Source organism: Brassica napus, chromosome C4, assembly GCF_020379485.1.
Source record: "Brassica napus cultivar Da-Ae chromosome C4, Da-Ae, whole genome shotgun sequence".
In the NCBI taxonomy this organism is placed as follows: Eukaryota; Viridiplantae; Streptophyta; class Magnoliopsida; order Brassicales; family Brassicaceae; genus Brassica; species Brassica napus.
In genome coordinates this window covers 6,805,681-6,822,206 of record NC_063447.1, presented here as the reverse complement: position 1 = coordinate 6,822,206, position 16,526 = coordinate 6,805,681, and the positions used below count along the sequence as shown (strand labels likewise).

Here is a 16,526-nt window from a genome sequence, read left to right as displayed (position 1 = left end):
CACTAATAAAATAAATATATATTAGTAATAAATATCTTTATAAAATATTAAAGAATATATATGGATATTCATATCGCTATGTAAATAACTAATTATTTCAAGTTTGAATCATGTTTTCCTCTGTAAAAAAAAACATCCATCGTTTTTTTATAGAAATCTATTAATATTAATATTTAAATCGATGAAAAATCAAAGTTATCTTAAAGTAACTATATAATAGAAGAAGATTTCAAATAACTCAGTTAGCTACACATTTTAACAAGTGAACAATTATAACATATAACAGAGTCATCTAAAAGTTTTCATAGTTATAATATTTTTTTTTTTTTTGAAAAATAAAGGGTTAAACCCGGGTCTATTAAAGACACAGACCTAACCCCGGGTGGGAGGTGCAACCCACGGATGGATCCTCTCCCGGATATTCAAATGGACCGTAAGCATGGACCCATATCCGCGTGGCCACATGTGGAGCTAATAATTTCGCACTAGAGGGGAGTCGATCCCTGGCTTGGACCAACAGGGCAACTCCTCCTCTAGTGGAAACCACTAGGCCACCACGATGTGGTTAGTTATAATATTTTTCACTCCATCAAAAATAAAATTTTAATTTAGAATGCAAGGCATACAATATTCACTTAGTGTTGTCTTCACAAAAAAAAAAAAACAAATATGTTGTTTACAAATAAGTTTTCTTAAACGTTAAGTAGATTTAACTGACTTTATGTTAGTGTATGACTTTTTAATGTAAATTCATATTTTAAATAACACAATTTGAAATCTTAAACTTCCAAACATTTTAAATTTTGTAACCTCGGAGGTGTTCCTACTTTCCCGTGATCACCTTCTAGGCTGGGTTGGTGTTGCCCGAGGCTTTAACACACATTATAGCCAATCTAGGAGTCCTCTTGTCGATTGAGATTATATTTCCCTCGACATATTCAGTTCGCTCTAGGTATTGCCAATGACATGTTCACATTTTGAAGTTTTTGATTATGTAGCATTTGATACATTTTTCAAACCCACCAAAAGAAAACTATATAGTATATAACATAGCTTACTTTATAAAAGAAAGTTAACAATCTGATTGAAGCATAAACACTGCAGCCAAAATAGCATAACAAATTTCACAGCCTTTAAAGTTAAAGTGGCCATAATATTCGTCTCTAAGTCTAGCCATGGTAACCAGAAGCTTATGACCTCCCAAGTCGCTTCCATTGAGAGATAACGCGGCCTCAATCTCACCACCACGTTTTTTCAGATTAATAAAAGCATATCCTCTGGAAACACCGGTTTCACACTCGATGTGAACAAAAACCCTCGTCAACTCTCCACATGAACTGAAATGTTTGGCCAGTGCGCTCCTGATCTCATCCCTAGAACCGCTATTATCAAAACCCGTGACGAATATGGTATGCTCATTGTTTCCCTCTGCATCTTTAGTGCCAAAACAACACTTTTTTTTCTTCTCTGTGGTTTCTTCCTCCTGTAGAACGAACCAAGGATTTCTATTATTTGCAATTAAAGAGATATAGATCAACTATGCATTTGTACAAATATTATTAAGACAGAACATAACCTGCTTCCGCTTCTTCCGACTATCAACTTCTGTCTCCAAATCATCCAACTCTCTTTCTGCTTCAAGAAAAATAAAAGAACCAAGTTCAAAATTAACAGAATATACTTCAGGATAACCTAACTTCTTCTTAAAAACAAACATGAGTAGAGATAATTATTTATGAGTTTTTTTTTTTTTAAAAAAGACCATTACACAGAACAAGAACTATGGCATAGCAAATAAAGAGAGACTCAATTATTTTCTTACCCTTTTGCAAAGGATCTGTAGCCTCAGCAGCTGCTTCAGCCTAAACCAACCCCAAAACAAAAACAATTACAATTAATAGTCGAAAATTGGCTGAAGAGGTGACTAAAGAAGAAGAAAACTACATGGGAGGATGATGATGCGGAGCATCTCTTGAGCTTGCTCTGGTCCATGGATTAGTTTAAAAGAGGAGATAAAAACGACGGCGGTTTCGATAGGGAGGTGGAGAAGAAAGCAACCCTTGAAGACAGCTTCCCTAATATTGCCTTGTGTGAGCTGGGCTTTTATGGGCTTTTGTTCGACCTGCATTTTTTTAATTTTATTCTTGCCGACCAAACTGATTTTATTAGAGATTGGCCTTTTTTTTTGTCAACTTTCACTTCATTTGAAGTCTCGTGGGTTATTATACAATGTAGAAATTTGTTGATGCCTTGACTTTAGATTTTGCATCTTATTATTGGATAGGAGATTTGGATGTGTTTCAAAAAAAAAGAGATAGGAGATTTGGGAACAAAAAGCATCCTAGTCTTCAGTAATAAAGAGTCGATCAAAAGTAAATGCTCCAAAAGCCATGTTTGTAGTTTGATTAGTAGTAACTAGTAAATAGTAATTCATTGGATATATGGGGATTGGACACAGTTGATAGAACATTCCAAATTTTTACATCACGCTAATTATACTTTTGATCTGACTTGGAATAGTTTATCAACCGTGTCCCGTACTCCAATCTATATGAATCAAATCAAAAGGTTCATAGTATAATCTGTAGAAACTGAATTCTCTATCTGTACAGAAGACGGATTCTAATTTACAAAAGAGTATATTTTCCGAATTTTCTGGAAAGCTGCTGCAAAGACTTTACCAATGGGACAAGCGTTAGTAGTTTGGTAACTGATGTCTTGTACAAGTGTGGTGGCCAGCAATGAAGACAACGCTCTCAAGAGCGTTCGAGGCATGCTTTCTTTACTTGAATGTTTTCTCGACGACAAAAGCTTCCTCTATTCATTTTATTTTGGGCAAATCTCCAAAATAGCACATTTCTAAGTTTATGTCACAAAAATAGCTCTCAAAAACTAAAATGATCAAAATAGCATTTTATCTTTTGAAAAATTTAATTTTTTTTTATTTTTCAAAATTTGAAATCTTATCCCAAAACCCCACTCCCCAACTCTAAACCCTAAACCCTAAACTCTAAACCCTAAACCCTTAACTCTAAACCCTAAACCCCACCCCTAAACTCTAAACCCTAAACCCTAAATCCTAAATCCTAAACCCTAAATCCTAAATCCTAAATCCTAAACCCCATCTCTTAACTCTAAACCCCAATATCTAAATTAATTTACCATTGGGGTATAAGTGTATATTTATCTCTTTTGATAAAACATTAAGTGTTATTTTGGTCATTTTTATTCTTAGAGGCTATATTTGTGACAAAAACTTTTTTAGTGTTATCCTAGTCATTTTCTCTCTTATTTTCTCTTGATCATGTAATCCGGTGGTGTAAAATTATCGTTTGCACAAAAAAGGAAGATCCACTTACGATTGCACTACCATCAGCTTAAGTCCAATTAATATTAGTTTTACAAAGTCCAATTTATATTAGTCTAATAATTAACAGAATCTACTATGCTTAAAGACCAAACCAAAAAAATTAAAGTGAAGAGAATCTTTTTTATTTCTACACTCTTTATTACTTCCTCAACCACACCTTGCTAGTGCTACTACTCTTTTTACACAAGTGGGAACATTTGTCATTCCTTCGTTAAAATTGATATCACCAATGATAACAAACTCTTATTACTTATCGAATCACTCCTTGCTACTGCTACAACTCTTTTTAACACAAGTGGGAATATTTGTTATTACTCCATCACAACAATTGGCATTGTTGATATCACAAATAATAACAAAACTAGCCTTCAAAAAGCAATTCTGATACTGTACAAAAAAAAAGCAATTCTGATACTGTACGAATCTGTTTCCATCATTCATTCTCTCAAGCTCGTGTGAGGCGCCTAAGTAGGTTCTTGTTTCATTCGTATTTGAGAATTTTCAGACTGATGTATTGCTAGAATTATCGTTTTTTTTCTTGTTTTGGATTGATTTATTCCTAGAAATTATCGAGATGGATCTTCTTCGATAAAGGATTTTGTTGTTGCTGTAACATATTCACACACATGCAAATGTTGTTCTGTAAAACTCTAAAGTAACAAATTCACTGTGGATTTTGGAAAAGTAAAACACATGCATGATCCATGTTTATGCTTTGAAATATTTTTCTCAGTCAGAAAATGGAGAATGCGACAGAAGCGGTGAGGATTGCTCAACAGGATGAAAAACGTGAACTAGGGCAGCCACAAAACCCACCACCACCCTTACGACGTCGTTTCGTTATATCTCTTTACTTTGGATATTTTCTTGCAAGATGGGGTGCCAGGTTAAATATAAATTAATAAATAAATAGTTTTTTTTAACATTAATAAATTAATAGTTTCATCTCTAACATTTTTTGTTATAAAACTGAAAAAGGTAAAATTGTGGATTAGTCTTTTCAGTAAAATATTAGTTCTTTTATTTTATTCTTGGTTTGCTTAGTTGATTTGAAATCTTGAATGGGTTTAAAGTTGGTTTATAAAAGCAAAAGAGAAGAAAAAAACACTATACATTGTTAGATCATTTGAATATGGTGGATACACTTCAATTTTGTAAGTATGAGTTTCTTCGTCTGATGCAGAACTTGGGAATTCTCAGTTGCTTTGTATATGATCTACTTGTGGCCAAACTCTCTGCTTCTTGCGGCCATATACGGTGCGATAGAGTCTGGTTCTTCTGCGATCTTTGGCCCCATTGTGGGACAATGGATCGAGGGAATGGACTACGTTAAAGTTTTTAGACTCTGGCTCTTATGTCAGAACCTCTCCTACATCATTGCTGGTGGTGCAGTCATCAAGTTGCTACTAGATTACGATCTTAAACCCCGGAACATCCCGGACTTTGCAACCTTGGTTGCGTTGACAAATGTTGCTGGGGCCATTGGTGTGCTTTCCACACTTGGTGGCACCATTCTGATCGAACGAGACTGGTAATGTTTTTTCACATGATTTATGCATACTGCATGCAATTTTATTTTGCTCTTTTGACTACCAAACAGGGCTGTGGTTATGTCGGAAGGTCATCCACCAGCGGTATTGACAAGAATGAACTCTGTCATTAGAGGCATTGATTTGAGCTCAAAGCTATTGTCTCCAGTCATCACCGGTCTCATCATTAGCTTTGTCTCACTGAAGGCATCAGCCATCACTTTTGCATTTTGGGCCACTATAACCGCTTGGGTTGAGTCAGGTCCGTCCCTTGCATAAGGCTCATGAAGCATATGCTTTAGGCCACAATCAAATAAATAGCTTCAGAGGCCACACTTTAGGGATGTTGTTTTTTTTTTTTTTGGAAAAAACTTTAGGGATGTTTTAGTGTAGTAGTTTCAGATTGTTTGCTAATACTCGTGACATACGAGAGTTCAACTCCTATTATGCACTTTTTTAAAAACATACGTATCCTTTCACTATTTTTTCTGTCAGTTTTCATATAATATATTGCTTACTTAACAATATGATTCTTTTGTTGACAAATAAAAAAACAATACGACTCTCTTAGATTATTTTCATTCCTTAATAATTTTCTGTATCATATGTTTTATTTATTTTAAATTAAATTCTTAATCTTGTTTTATTATACTACTGTTTAAATTTTTAAAGCTATATATTACTAACTTTAACTGCCATAATTATAAGTTTCCTACTAAATTAAAATAAATGTATTATTATCTTGCTAAATATTGATTCATCATTGAAAAACATATTTTAATTGAATAGCTCTAATACTATTCAATTACAAAAAAAATTATTCTAATATATAATTACTTGATAGTAAAAAATATGAGGCCACACTAAGTTAATGTGCTTTAAGCCACCAAATTAGTAGGGACGGCACTGGGTTGAGTATTGGCTCTTCATATCTGTGTATAGTGGTGTTCCTGCGATGGCACAAAGCAATGAGAGACGGATCTTGCGTTCCATAACAAAGCCAGTAGAAGGAACAGATGCACATGTTTCTGTCTCTATTGTTCCGGGGACTGAGGAAGGAAACCCTCCTCGTAGAACCGGAATGCTGAAGCTTCTTGATAGGATATCCACGTCCTCTTTTGTTGGCGCGTGGAGAATTTATATCAAACAAGAAGTTGTACTCCCAGGGGTTTCACTAGCTCTCTTGTTCTTCACTGTCCTCAGGTTACCTTTATCTTTGTATTTTGGATTTGTTCATATGAATGGTTCTCAAGTGGATGTCAAGTTTTCTGTTGCGAGTTATGGGGTATTCTTTACTCCCTTGAAAAAAAATAAGACCATTACACAGAACAAGAACAATGGCACAGCAAAGAACGAGAAACTCAATTATTTTCTTACCCTTTTGCAAAGGATCTGTGGCCTCATCAGCTGCTTCAGCCCAAAAAAAACAAAAACAAAAAAACTATTAATAGAGAAAAAAGATGATTAAAGAAAGAAGAAGAAGAAAATTACATGGGTGGATGAAGTGGAGCATCTCTTGAGCTTGCTCTTGTCCATGGATTTAGTTAAAAGAGAATAGAAAGACTAAGCGCGGTTTTGGTTTGTACAGGGAGGTCGAGAAGAGAGCATCCCTAGAAAACCGTCTCCCTTAGGGCATCCTTAGCCATATTTTAATGTTTTTTTTTTTTTTTGAATAGTTAAGGACTCTGATCCTAACTGTATGTCCAATGGTGTTACCACTATGAAGTCCTTAGAATTTTTTATTAATTTTTTTCTTAGAAATTTAAAATTATGAAATTTGCAAAACATTTAAATTTAAAATTCATTTATTGAATGATTAAATGTAAACATACAATAATTATTCATCTTCATCATTACCAAACTTGTTCCAAATATTTTCGATCAAATCATTTTTCAATCGTTCATGTAAATGCCTATCACGAACATGAGTCCGTATAAGAAGCATATTACCGAGATTTGGGGGCATCTCAGAAGTATCGGGTGCATCCACATTTGAACTTCTGGTCGAGGTTCCTTGTTCAAACTCAGATGTATCATACTGAGTGTATCCATTGCGTTCATTTTCTACTATCATATTGTGCAGTATGATACATGTTCGCATAACCATCTCTATTTGTCTCTTGTCCCACAAAATAGCTGGGTTTTTCACTATTGCAAATCGAGCTTGCAATACTCCAAAAGCACGCTCCACATCTTTTCGGGTTGATTCTTGAATTTTAGCAAATAACTCTGCTTTAGGACCTTGAGGGAGTGAGATAGATTGGATAAATGTTGACCATTTTGGATATATACCGTCCGTGAGGTAGTACGCCATATCATACTGGTGTCTGTTGACCACGTACTGGACCCTTGGAGCTCGACCTTGTAAAATGTCATCAAAAACAGGTGAACGATCGAGGACGTTAATATCGTTTAAGGTACATGGAGGATCAAAAAAGGCGTGCCATATCCAAAGATCTTGTGAAGCAACCGCCTCCAAGACAATTGTCGGCTTTCCTGATCCACGTGTGTATTGTCCCTTCCAAGCGGTTGGACAATTTTTCCACTCCCAATGCATACAGTCGATGCTTCCTATCATTCCAGGAAAGCCACGTATCTCTCCAATATCGAGTAGTCGTTGAAGATCCTCTGGAGTTGGTCTTCGTAGATACTCATCTCCAAATAAATGTATTACGCTTTCTGTGAAAGTGATGTGCTTTCACCAAGTCGGAGATATTCGTCAGCGGCGTCAGCTGCGCTCCCATAAGCAAGCATACGAATAGCTGCCGTACACTTTTGTATTGGAGATAGACCTAACCTTCCGACTGCATCTTTTCTTTGTTGAAAAAATGGAATATTTTCTGAGAGGCGATCGACAATACGCATGAAAACTGCCTTGTTCATGCGGAAACGGCGTCTGAATATATGAGCCGGATATGTCGGATCTTCACTGAAGTAGTCATTCCATAGACGGATGTGGCCTGCTTCGTTCGATATATGCACGTTTCTTGTGTTTATGGAGATGTTTGCTAAGACTTAACTGTTGTGTCCGTCGATTCATGATACTGACTTATACTAATTATATGTGTTCTATTTTTTCATTAAAAACGCTCTATAAAGACTAGCTCAGAATATGCTTTCTTTATCCGACTAGGTATGTGGTTGTGAGCCAATTATAAACCAAAAATGTCTAAGCCAATTCAAAACAACCACCACAAGTACATTAACAACAACTTTTATTGACAGGAGTGGCTGACTTGACCCTTAGGCTTTTTGTTCACACAACATATTCATCTAAATTAAAGTTCTACTCTAATTCGTCAAAGTTGCTAATTTAACTGGTCAAGAACAAAATGTTATTTACTTTTTGCTATACACTCTGGTTTGACTTTAGCTGGGAGTCCTCGACATGCAATAAAATATTTCTCAAACATTAAAGAATAAAATGTGATCAGCCTTTATAATACATATTACTAGATTTTGGCGCGGGTTTTCTAAACTATAGACAGTTTATATAAATTAGTACTGATAGATTGTTTGTACATTATTATGTTACTATGTTACGAAACCGTATTATATTGAAGCAAATAATTTTTAAAATTATATGATTATAAATTAGTTTATTTGAGATTTTGCATGTACATTATTTTTATATAACTTTTTAGGCCCATTTTAATAACCTAGCGCGAGACTCTTAGACCCGAGCGTGATATAAAAAGCAGGAGTGTCTGCGAATCCGTCACACGAGAGGATACGAATTAAAGCCTAATAATCCCTTTCCACTTGCTCTCATCAGATCTCGCCTCGCCTGCGATGGTGTGGTGTAAACAAAGACTTTGGAACATTGGCTAAAACAATAGTAAGAAACAGAGAGCTTACACTAGAGTTACAAAGCAGATGAGTTACAAAGCAGTACAAGTAGTAGAAGAAGCAGTAGAGTTACAAATTCGTTGAAGCAGAAGCATATGAGTTACACGTTCAAGAGATACAAGTTTTGAAAGTAGTAGAAGAAGAAGCAGATGAGTTACAAAGCCGAGAGAGCAAACATAGTTATAAAGCCAAGAAAGGGCAACAGAGAACCCGTGACTCGGTTCACATGAAAACACTAGCATAAACAAACAAAGCAGAAAGGCAACAGAGAACCCGTGACTTATACAGCAGCGTACTTGTCTTCAGTACTCACATGGGCTTGTACTTGACCTGAAACAGAGAAAAAAGAGATGCGTAAGCAAAGTTGCAAGCAGAGTTCATCTCAGACAATTATCACCAAACTTGCAAGCATAGTAAAGAAGATAAAAAACGTCACTAAACTAGCGTTAACCAACCATCAATAATGACAACATCTCAGACAGCAATTTCATTTTCAGAGCTTCTTCCATATCAGAGAGTGGCTCGGTCTTTGCAACCAAACTTGCAAGCAAACTCTGATTTGAAATTTGCTTTTTGGTCTCCATCATTTCTTTAAGTTGTCCTAGTTCTTCTTCTTTTCCAAGTTTCTTCCTCTTGCCAGCAGCCTTAGCTGCCTTAACTCCCATGGGTCTCTCTTGTGGCTCTGTCACTGACCCTTGAGCATCAGAATCAACAGGTTTGCGCTTGTCCTTACCACTGTCCTTCTCGAGATAGGTGGAGGACCATTACACATCATTCCTAAGCTCCCTCCACGCATGTTCCAAGTTAAACTTAATGCCCTTGTCATTGTAGAAGATATCCAAGGCAGCCTTCATCACATCGTCGTCATTTTGCCCGCTTCTCTGCTCCCTCAGTGCCATCTCGTAGCAGCCTGAAAACTTACACACCAAGTCATTGATCCTAGCCCATCTTTGCTTGCATTGCCCGAGTTCTCTTGGGATTGTCCCAACCAGTAGAGGACTGGAGTTGTAATACTCTACAATCCTCTTCCAGAAGTGACCAGCTTTCTGTTCATTACCGATTATTGGGTCTTTGCTGGTGTTGAGCCAAACACCAATGAGGATTATATCCTCCTTCGATGACCATTTTCTCCTCTCTTTTACCCTAGACTCATCGGAAAATTGGCTGCTAAAGGGAGGTTCGGGTGAGTCAAGGTCAACTACACCTTGACTAGCTAAAAGGTTAACAAAACTTGTGGAGTTTGTCATTTAGGAAGAAGACTCTGGTTTACTAAACTAGCTACGGGAGGCGACTAAATAAGGGATTATTTACGCAAATCTATTGAATCCTAGTAGGAAACAGTCCTATCATAACAGTTACAAAAAAATTTAATGAAGCTTTTCCCCACAAATAAACAGTTAGGCACAATTTAATGGTTAACTTCGCATTCAAAGGACAAGTGGTTTACTTCGCATTTAAAACCTATCATTTCACTTTCAAATTCACACCAGAAACTTAACTAGTTCAAAGGACAGAAGTTATTGTTCTCAAACTACAAACTTACGTTTGAACTAGAAAGTTTTAAAGTTCAAACAAAGAAGAGATTTAGTGTTATTTTCTCAAACTACAAACTTAAGTTTAAATGATGGTTTCTAAAACTACAAGTAAGTTTAGACACTAACCTTTGAATGGCCTCTCTCAAGTTCAGTCACACGCATATGCAGCATCCTCACCTGCTCCTGAACATATATCACACAAACCAATCATTATGTTAGAAAGGTTGTACAAAAAACTATCAATTTCATGTTACAATTTAGATTGAACTCACCTTAAGCGCCTGACACTCTCTTAGAAGCTTCTCCTGCTCGTAGAATTTTTTTTTGAGCCTCTCAACCTCTTGTTGCATTCCCATAACCCATGGTTGCCTGAAATGCAACCCGTCATTCTGCCAAAACATAATAACCATTGTGAAACTGCTAATTCATTTCAAAGAAGAATAATGTGAATAACAGAGAACACTATATACCTCGAAGTCTTTGCATATGAAGTATCTTTTCCCAGGGAGGTAGTCATATGTGTCCTCTTCATCAACGACTTCCTTCGTGATTGATCCACAAGGGCAGAGTTGAGGAATAACCTGTTGCGCATCTGCAACGTAATGAAGCATGTTGTAGTAATCTTTGTTTGCTTTCATATCTCTTAATTCTTCCTCCATTTCAACACCTGCAAGAACAAAAACTAATCGATTTAGGACCCTATACCCGAACCCTAAATCGATTTAGAACTCAATCCCGAACCCTATAACGATTTATAACTCAATCCGAACCTTAATAACGGCCAAAACAACAAAGAAGGGAATCGAAATGAAGAAAATAGCAAACCCAGATGAAAACCCTAATTCGATAAAAATCCCCAAATCGATTTGAAACCCTAAATCGATTTAAACCCCTCGATAGAACCCTAAAACCAGATGAAATCAACATGCAACAACTCCAAATGCACAAATATTGACGTGAAAGCTCCGATTTACCTTAAGCTTTCTCCTGTCGCCGAATCGCCTTCGATATCGCGAGAGTTTTTTTTTCGAGAAGGAGAAAGAAAGTGACTCGGTTTTTTCCCACACGCAAAAGCAACCCCATCCCCTCGCCTATCAGGTGTTGCCACACACGTAAGGATTAAGTCCTTAAACTCCTTGTTTACGGACCCTTTCTTAGCTAAAGAAAAAATTAAACTATTATAATACTCGGATTTACATAGGTCTTCGCGCTAAGTTCCGTTGCGGGTGGTCTTATATTGGATGGTGTGAACTGGGCTTTTGTGGGCTTTTATCTGTGATGTCAAATTGTACATGCAAGTTTTAATGTTCAATTTAACACTGAATTTCCCGTATTCATGGCTATAAACATTTATAAAAACACTTAAATTATCTTAAAAATAAATGATTAATATTTTATTTTTTTAATTGAATAATGTTTTAATCGTTTTATAATTTATATGTATAAATAAAATAAAATGTTCTTTTAAATATATATGTGACTTTGCTCATAAACAATCTTATTAATTTCGTTATTTTTTGGAATATTGGATTGCATAGATTGATTTTAGTAAGACCATAGTTGTTTAATAGATTGATGAGATCTTCTTGATCATACCTAAAACGAAAAATATACATTAATTAACTACTAAAAAACCAATATTGTTATTTAAATGGAAACAAATAGAGAGAAGTTTTTACCTTCATCTCCGCAACTTCTGTGATTAGACATTTGTGCCGAGCCAATCAAACGAAGCACTCGTCTCCAAAATCTTCCCCACGGCTTTCATGTGCTTCCCAAAATTCTTGGATCACAGAACCATGAACTTGTACACCTTTCTCATAAAAACCACACAATGCCTCAGAAATCTCTGATAGGCACGCACGCATCTGACACTCTGTTGGAGTGAAAATTCACTGCAATTCATTTGTATTGTTTTTAAACAATATATTAAGACAAATTATATATCATTAATCAGAGCTACATATAAGAGAATAATATCAGTTTTGTGTATTGACTTGTCTCGAGAATTCTTCGTTGTAGTTTGGAAAAACATCAAAACCTCCTATTACATGTCCTTTGGCTAATAGTTTTTCAATTAGTATCTCAAACTCTTCTTGATCAGCTTGATCAAATCTCCGTGGCATGTGGTGAACGATCATTTGCTTCACATATTTTTCAAAATGACTTAAATCTTCTAGACGATCTACAGCGTGAGTTTCTGATTGATATCGAGGATGGACCTCTTCCATTAGGATATTGGCATCTAGAGGTGGTCTACGAGATCCCTTTAATTTGGCCAATTCAGATTGGCTTCTTTTGAAAGCTATAACCCAAGAATTATCTATAAAAACAGTAAATAGTATTATCATCATCAACATCATATTAAAACATAAACAATCATCACAAAACTACTATACATAACCTAACTATACAACATAGGTTTATTAAATAAAGATCATAATCTAATTGAAGCATAAACAGTGCAGCAAAGATAGTGTAATATATGTATTTTTTTAAAAAATAGCATAAAGATGATATAAAAAGCGTTTGATGGACCTTATACTTCAAGGATGCAGGTCTGGTGCTTGGATTTCACTTATTTTTTTCTTACAATAAATGACAGAATCTGATTCATTTTGATCTATTTAATGACAATTTTAGTTTCTGTTTTTATATATTTCACTACAAGAAAACAGCGGTATTCTGACAGACATTCCGACGGAAAATGAAATCCTCGGAATATCCCGAGGAATTTCCGAGGAAATTACGAGGAAACACAAAATTTGGTTTCCTCGGAATATACCGACGGAATTCCGAGGAAATATCAATCCGTCGGAATATTCCGAGGAAAAATATGTTCCTCGGAAAAAACCGATGAATTCCGAGGAAATATTATAGCCGTTGGAGAGCCGTTGGGGGATTTTACAAAATTCCGAGGAAATTCCGACGAACTAGCCGTTGGCGTCAAAATTCCGTCGGAATTTCCTCGGTCTGTCAGCAGGATTTAAACTATAAATACAAGCAGTCATCTTCCTCTTCATTCACTCCATATCTTCATCCTCCCTCTTTCTCTATTTACACACGAATTTGATTCATAAAAAATATGTCTTCTTCAAATTATTTTCGTTCTTGGATCGATCGACCTCATTTGGATCCGAACACGAGATTGCTTACGGAAGAATACCAACGAGGTATAACCGAATTCATGGGGTTAGTTCACCGACAACCGGAAGCAAAAACAGGTATGTTAAGATGTCCTTGCTCTAATTGTAAAAATAGAAAGGTTATTAAAGAGTGGGATGTTTGGACTCATCTATATTTGAGTGGGTTTACACGAAGTTACAAAATTTGGTATCATCATGGGGAAACTGATTATGAACATGGTAGTACTAGCGAACCTCAGCCAGCGGTTAGATTAGAAGAACCAATTAGAACGGATGTAGATTATGGTGTAGATACTGAGCAGATGGTAAATGATCATTTTAAAGAGGAAGATTTACCCAATGCACAAGCTAGGAGATTTTATGATATGTTGGATGCTGGAAAGCAACCATTGTACGAAGGTTGCAGAGATGGTCATTCAGCTTTATCATCTGCTACAAGATTGATGGCCATTAAAACAGATTATAATTTGGCTGAAGACTGTGTGGATGCGATTGCTGATTTTGTAAAAGGTATTCTACCCGAGGATAATGTAGCTCCTGGTTCATACTACGAGGTTCAGAAACTCGTAGCTGGTCTTGGTTTATCGTATCAGGTAATAGATGTATGCAGCGACAACTGCATGATTTATTGGAGGGCGGATGAACAGCGGGTTACATGCAAATTTTGTGGAAAGCCTCGTTATAAAGATATGAGTGGAAGAGATCCAGTGCCATATAAAAGGATGTGGTATTTACCTTTGACGGAAAGGTTGCAGAGGTTGTATCTGTCTGAACGCACAGCGCAACCAATGAGATGGCATGCGGAGCACTCAACAGATGGTGAGATCAGACATCCTTCAGATGCAAAAGCGCGGAAGCATTTCCAATCAAAGTATCCCGACTTTGCGTATGAGAGAAGAAATGTCTACCTTGGATTATGTACTAATGGTTTCAGTTCGTTTGGCAAGAGTGGAAGACAGTATTCTCTATGGCCCGTCATTCTTACACCATACAACCTACCCCCAAACTTGTGCTTGCGACGAGAGTTTTTGTTTCTCTCGATTCTCGTTCCCGGACCAGATCATCCTAAGAGATCACTTGATGTGTTTCTTCAGCCACTAATATATGAGTTGCAACAACTATGGGCTCAAGGTGCTGAAACATACGATGTTTCGTGTAAAGAAAACTTTCAAATGCGGGCAGTACTAATGTGGACAATAAGTGATTTTCTAGCATATGATATGTTGTCTGGATGGACAACGCATGGAAGGCTATCATGTCCATATTGTCAAGATAACACTAATGCTTTCCAACTAAAAAAACGGAAGGAAAACGTGTTGGTTTGACTGTCACATGAGATTCCTACCACCTGATCATCCATATCGTAGGAGTAGGAATTTGTTTACGAAGAACAAGAGGGTGTTTGACAGTCCACCTCCGGAAATTTGTGGGAAAGATTTGAAGATACAACTAAGAGATTTTGGTGCAGAAAGGACGCCAGACGTCAGTGGACATGAGCGTTTTCCGGTAGATGCTGTTGGAGAACTACATAACTGGCACAAAAAAAGTATTTTCTGGGATCTGCCATACTGGGAGGATCATCTGCTAAGGCATAATTTAGATGTCATGCATATTGAGAAGAACTTTTTTGACAATCTCATGAACACGATCCTTAATGTTCAAGGTAAAACAAAGGATAATTTGAAGTCAAGACTGGATTTAGTCGATATATGTGCTCGTTCAGAACTTCATGTTGATGAGAATGGTAGGGCTCCGTTTCCCATATACCGACTTGATGCAGAGGGAAAAGATGCGTTCTTTGATTGGATTTCAAACGATGTGGAGTTTCCAGACGGTTACGCATCAAATTTGCGTAACTGTATCGACAGAAAGGAAGGAAAGTTTACTGGCTTGAAAAGCCACGTACGATTGCCATGTAATGATGCAGCGCCTCCTTCCGTTCGCCTTCAAGGAACTATTAGCACGAAATGTTCATGAAGCAATTGCAGGGATAAGTGGTTTCTTCCGCGATTTATGCACGAGATCAGTGACTCTTGAAGGTATCGAAAATTTGAAGACTAACATAGCCGTGATTCAGTGCAACCTTGAGAAGATATTTCCTCCCTCATTTTTTGATGTTATGGAGCATCTTGTTATTCACCTGGCAAGAGAATTGGAACTTGGTGGTCCTGTGCAGTATAGATGGATGTATTTGTATGAGCGGTATATGTTCCATTTGAAGAAGATGGTGAAAAATTTTAAGTAGGGTGGAATGTTCTATAGTCGCACAGATGATCAATGAAGAAACTTCAAACTTTGCCAGTACTACTTTCCAACAGAAGTTCAAGCCAAAAACAGAAGACCTGCTCGGCATGATGATATAGGCGACCGGGCAACATATCATGTTACGGTTCCAGACATTTTCACAGACGTTGGACGACTTAGCGGAAAACCAAAGGACCGTCGACTTACTGAGCAGGAGCGCAGTCATTTGCAAACATATTTGCTCACCAACTGCGAAGACGTTCTTCAATATGAGAGGTAAATAAATTAGCTTACAAATTTTTATTTTAACAAGTTGAAATTTAAATCTTAATTAATTACATTATTGTCATCATATACAGGATTTTCATGGCAAAAAAACGGTTCGAGTATAGATACGCCACAGAGGACGAACTAGAAGAAATGAAGCAGAGAGAATTTACTGGATGGATGTTTACTTATGTGAGTGCTTTAAACAAATTAAAATATATTTTATCACATATTTATACTAATTCACATTTATTGATATAACATATATATATGTGATATTAATAGGTGTCTGCTGGTTTGGGCAGAGGTGAAACATTTGACGATTGGATACGTGAGATGGTCGTTGGACCAAACTTTGTTGTGAAGTCATATCCGAGATTTTGTACTCGAGGATATGCATTCACAACTCAGAAGAAGAGACGTTCGAGTACGACTTATGATGCTGGCGTTTGTTCTGCATCAGGAGATGATGTATACTACGGACACATACATGAGATTTTGGAAATCAAGTATTTGGGCATGGTTGGATTGCGTTGTACTGTTTTCTATTGTGATTGGCACGACAACACTCCAGATCGAGGTGTGA

At 36.6% G+C, this 16,526-nt stretch overlaps 2 protein-coding genes across 6 annotated transcripts in view; one reads left to right on the top strand and one right to left on the bottom strand.

The window, feature by feature from the left end:
- Positions 1-1,038: 1,038 nt before the first annotated feature.
- Positions 1,039-6,318, bottom strand: LOC125585088 (nucleolin 2-like). Of its 3 annotated transcripts, none has more exons than XM_048753491.1 (4): positions 6,277-6,318; positions 3,445-3,448; positions 1,577-1,635; positions 1,039-1,483 (listed from the first exon to the last, which is right to left on the bottom strand). In XM_048753491.1, the coding sequence occupies exons 1-4, from the start codon at positions 6,301-6,303 to the stop codon at positions 1,073-1,075; spliced, it is 501 nt and encodes a 166-aa protein (XP_048609448.1). In that variant the 5' UTR covers positions 6,304-6,318; the 3' UTR covers positions 1,039-1,072. The 3 variants fall into 3 exon arrangements, with proteins under 3 accessions (XP_048609448.1, XP_048609446.1, XP_048609447.1); XM_048753489.1 differs by lacking the exons at positions 3,445-3,448; positions 6,277-6,318 and adding exons at positions 1,823-1,862; positions 1,945-2,091; XM_048753490.1 differs by lacking the exons at positions 3,445-3,448; positions 6,277-6,318 and adding exons at positions 1,823-1,862; positions 1,945-2,090 and having other exon boundaries at positions 1,577-1,632.
- LOC111213664 (solute carrier family 40 member 1) overlaps positions 3,752-16,526 on the top strand; it is a 25,932-nt gene continuing 13,157 nt past the window's right edge. Inside the window, exons 1-4 of one of the 3 annotated variants that reach the window (XM_048753483.1) lie at positions 3,933-4,256; positions 4,554-4,901; positions 4,971-5,151; positions 5,810-6,102. In XM_048753483.1, the coding sequence (XP_048609440.1) occupies positions 4,111-4,256; positions 4,554-4,901; positions 4,971-5,151; positions 5,810-6,102 (968 nt within the window). In that variant the 5' untranslated portion in view covers positions 3,933-4,110. Of the gene's footprint in view, positions 3,839-3,932; positions 4,257-4,553; positions 4,902-4,970; positions 5,152-5,809; positions 6,103-16,526 lie in introns of those variants that run through there. The other 2 variants (XM_048753479.1, XM_048753481.1) reach the window with 2 other exon arrangements.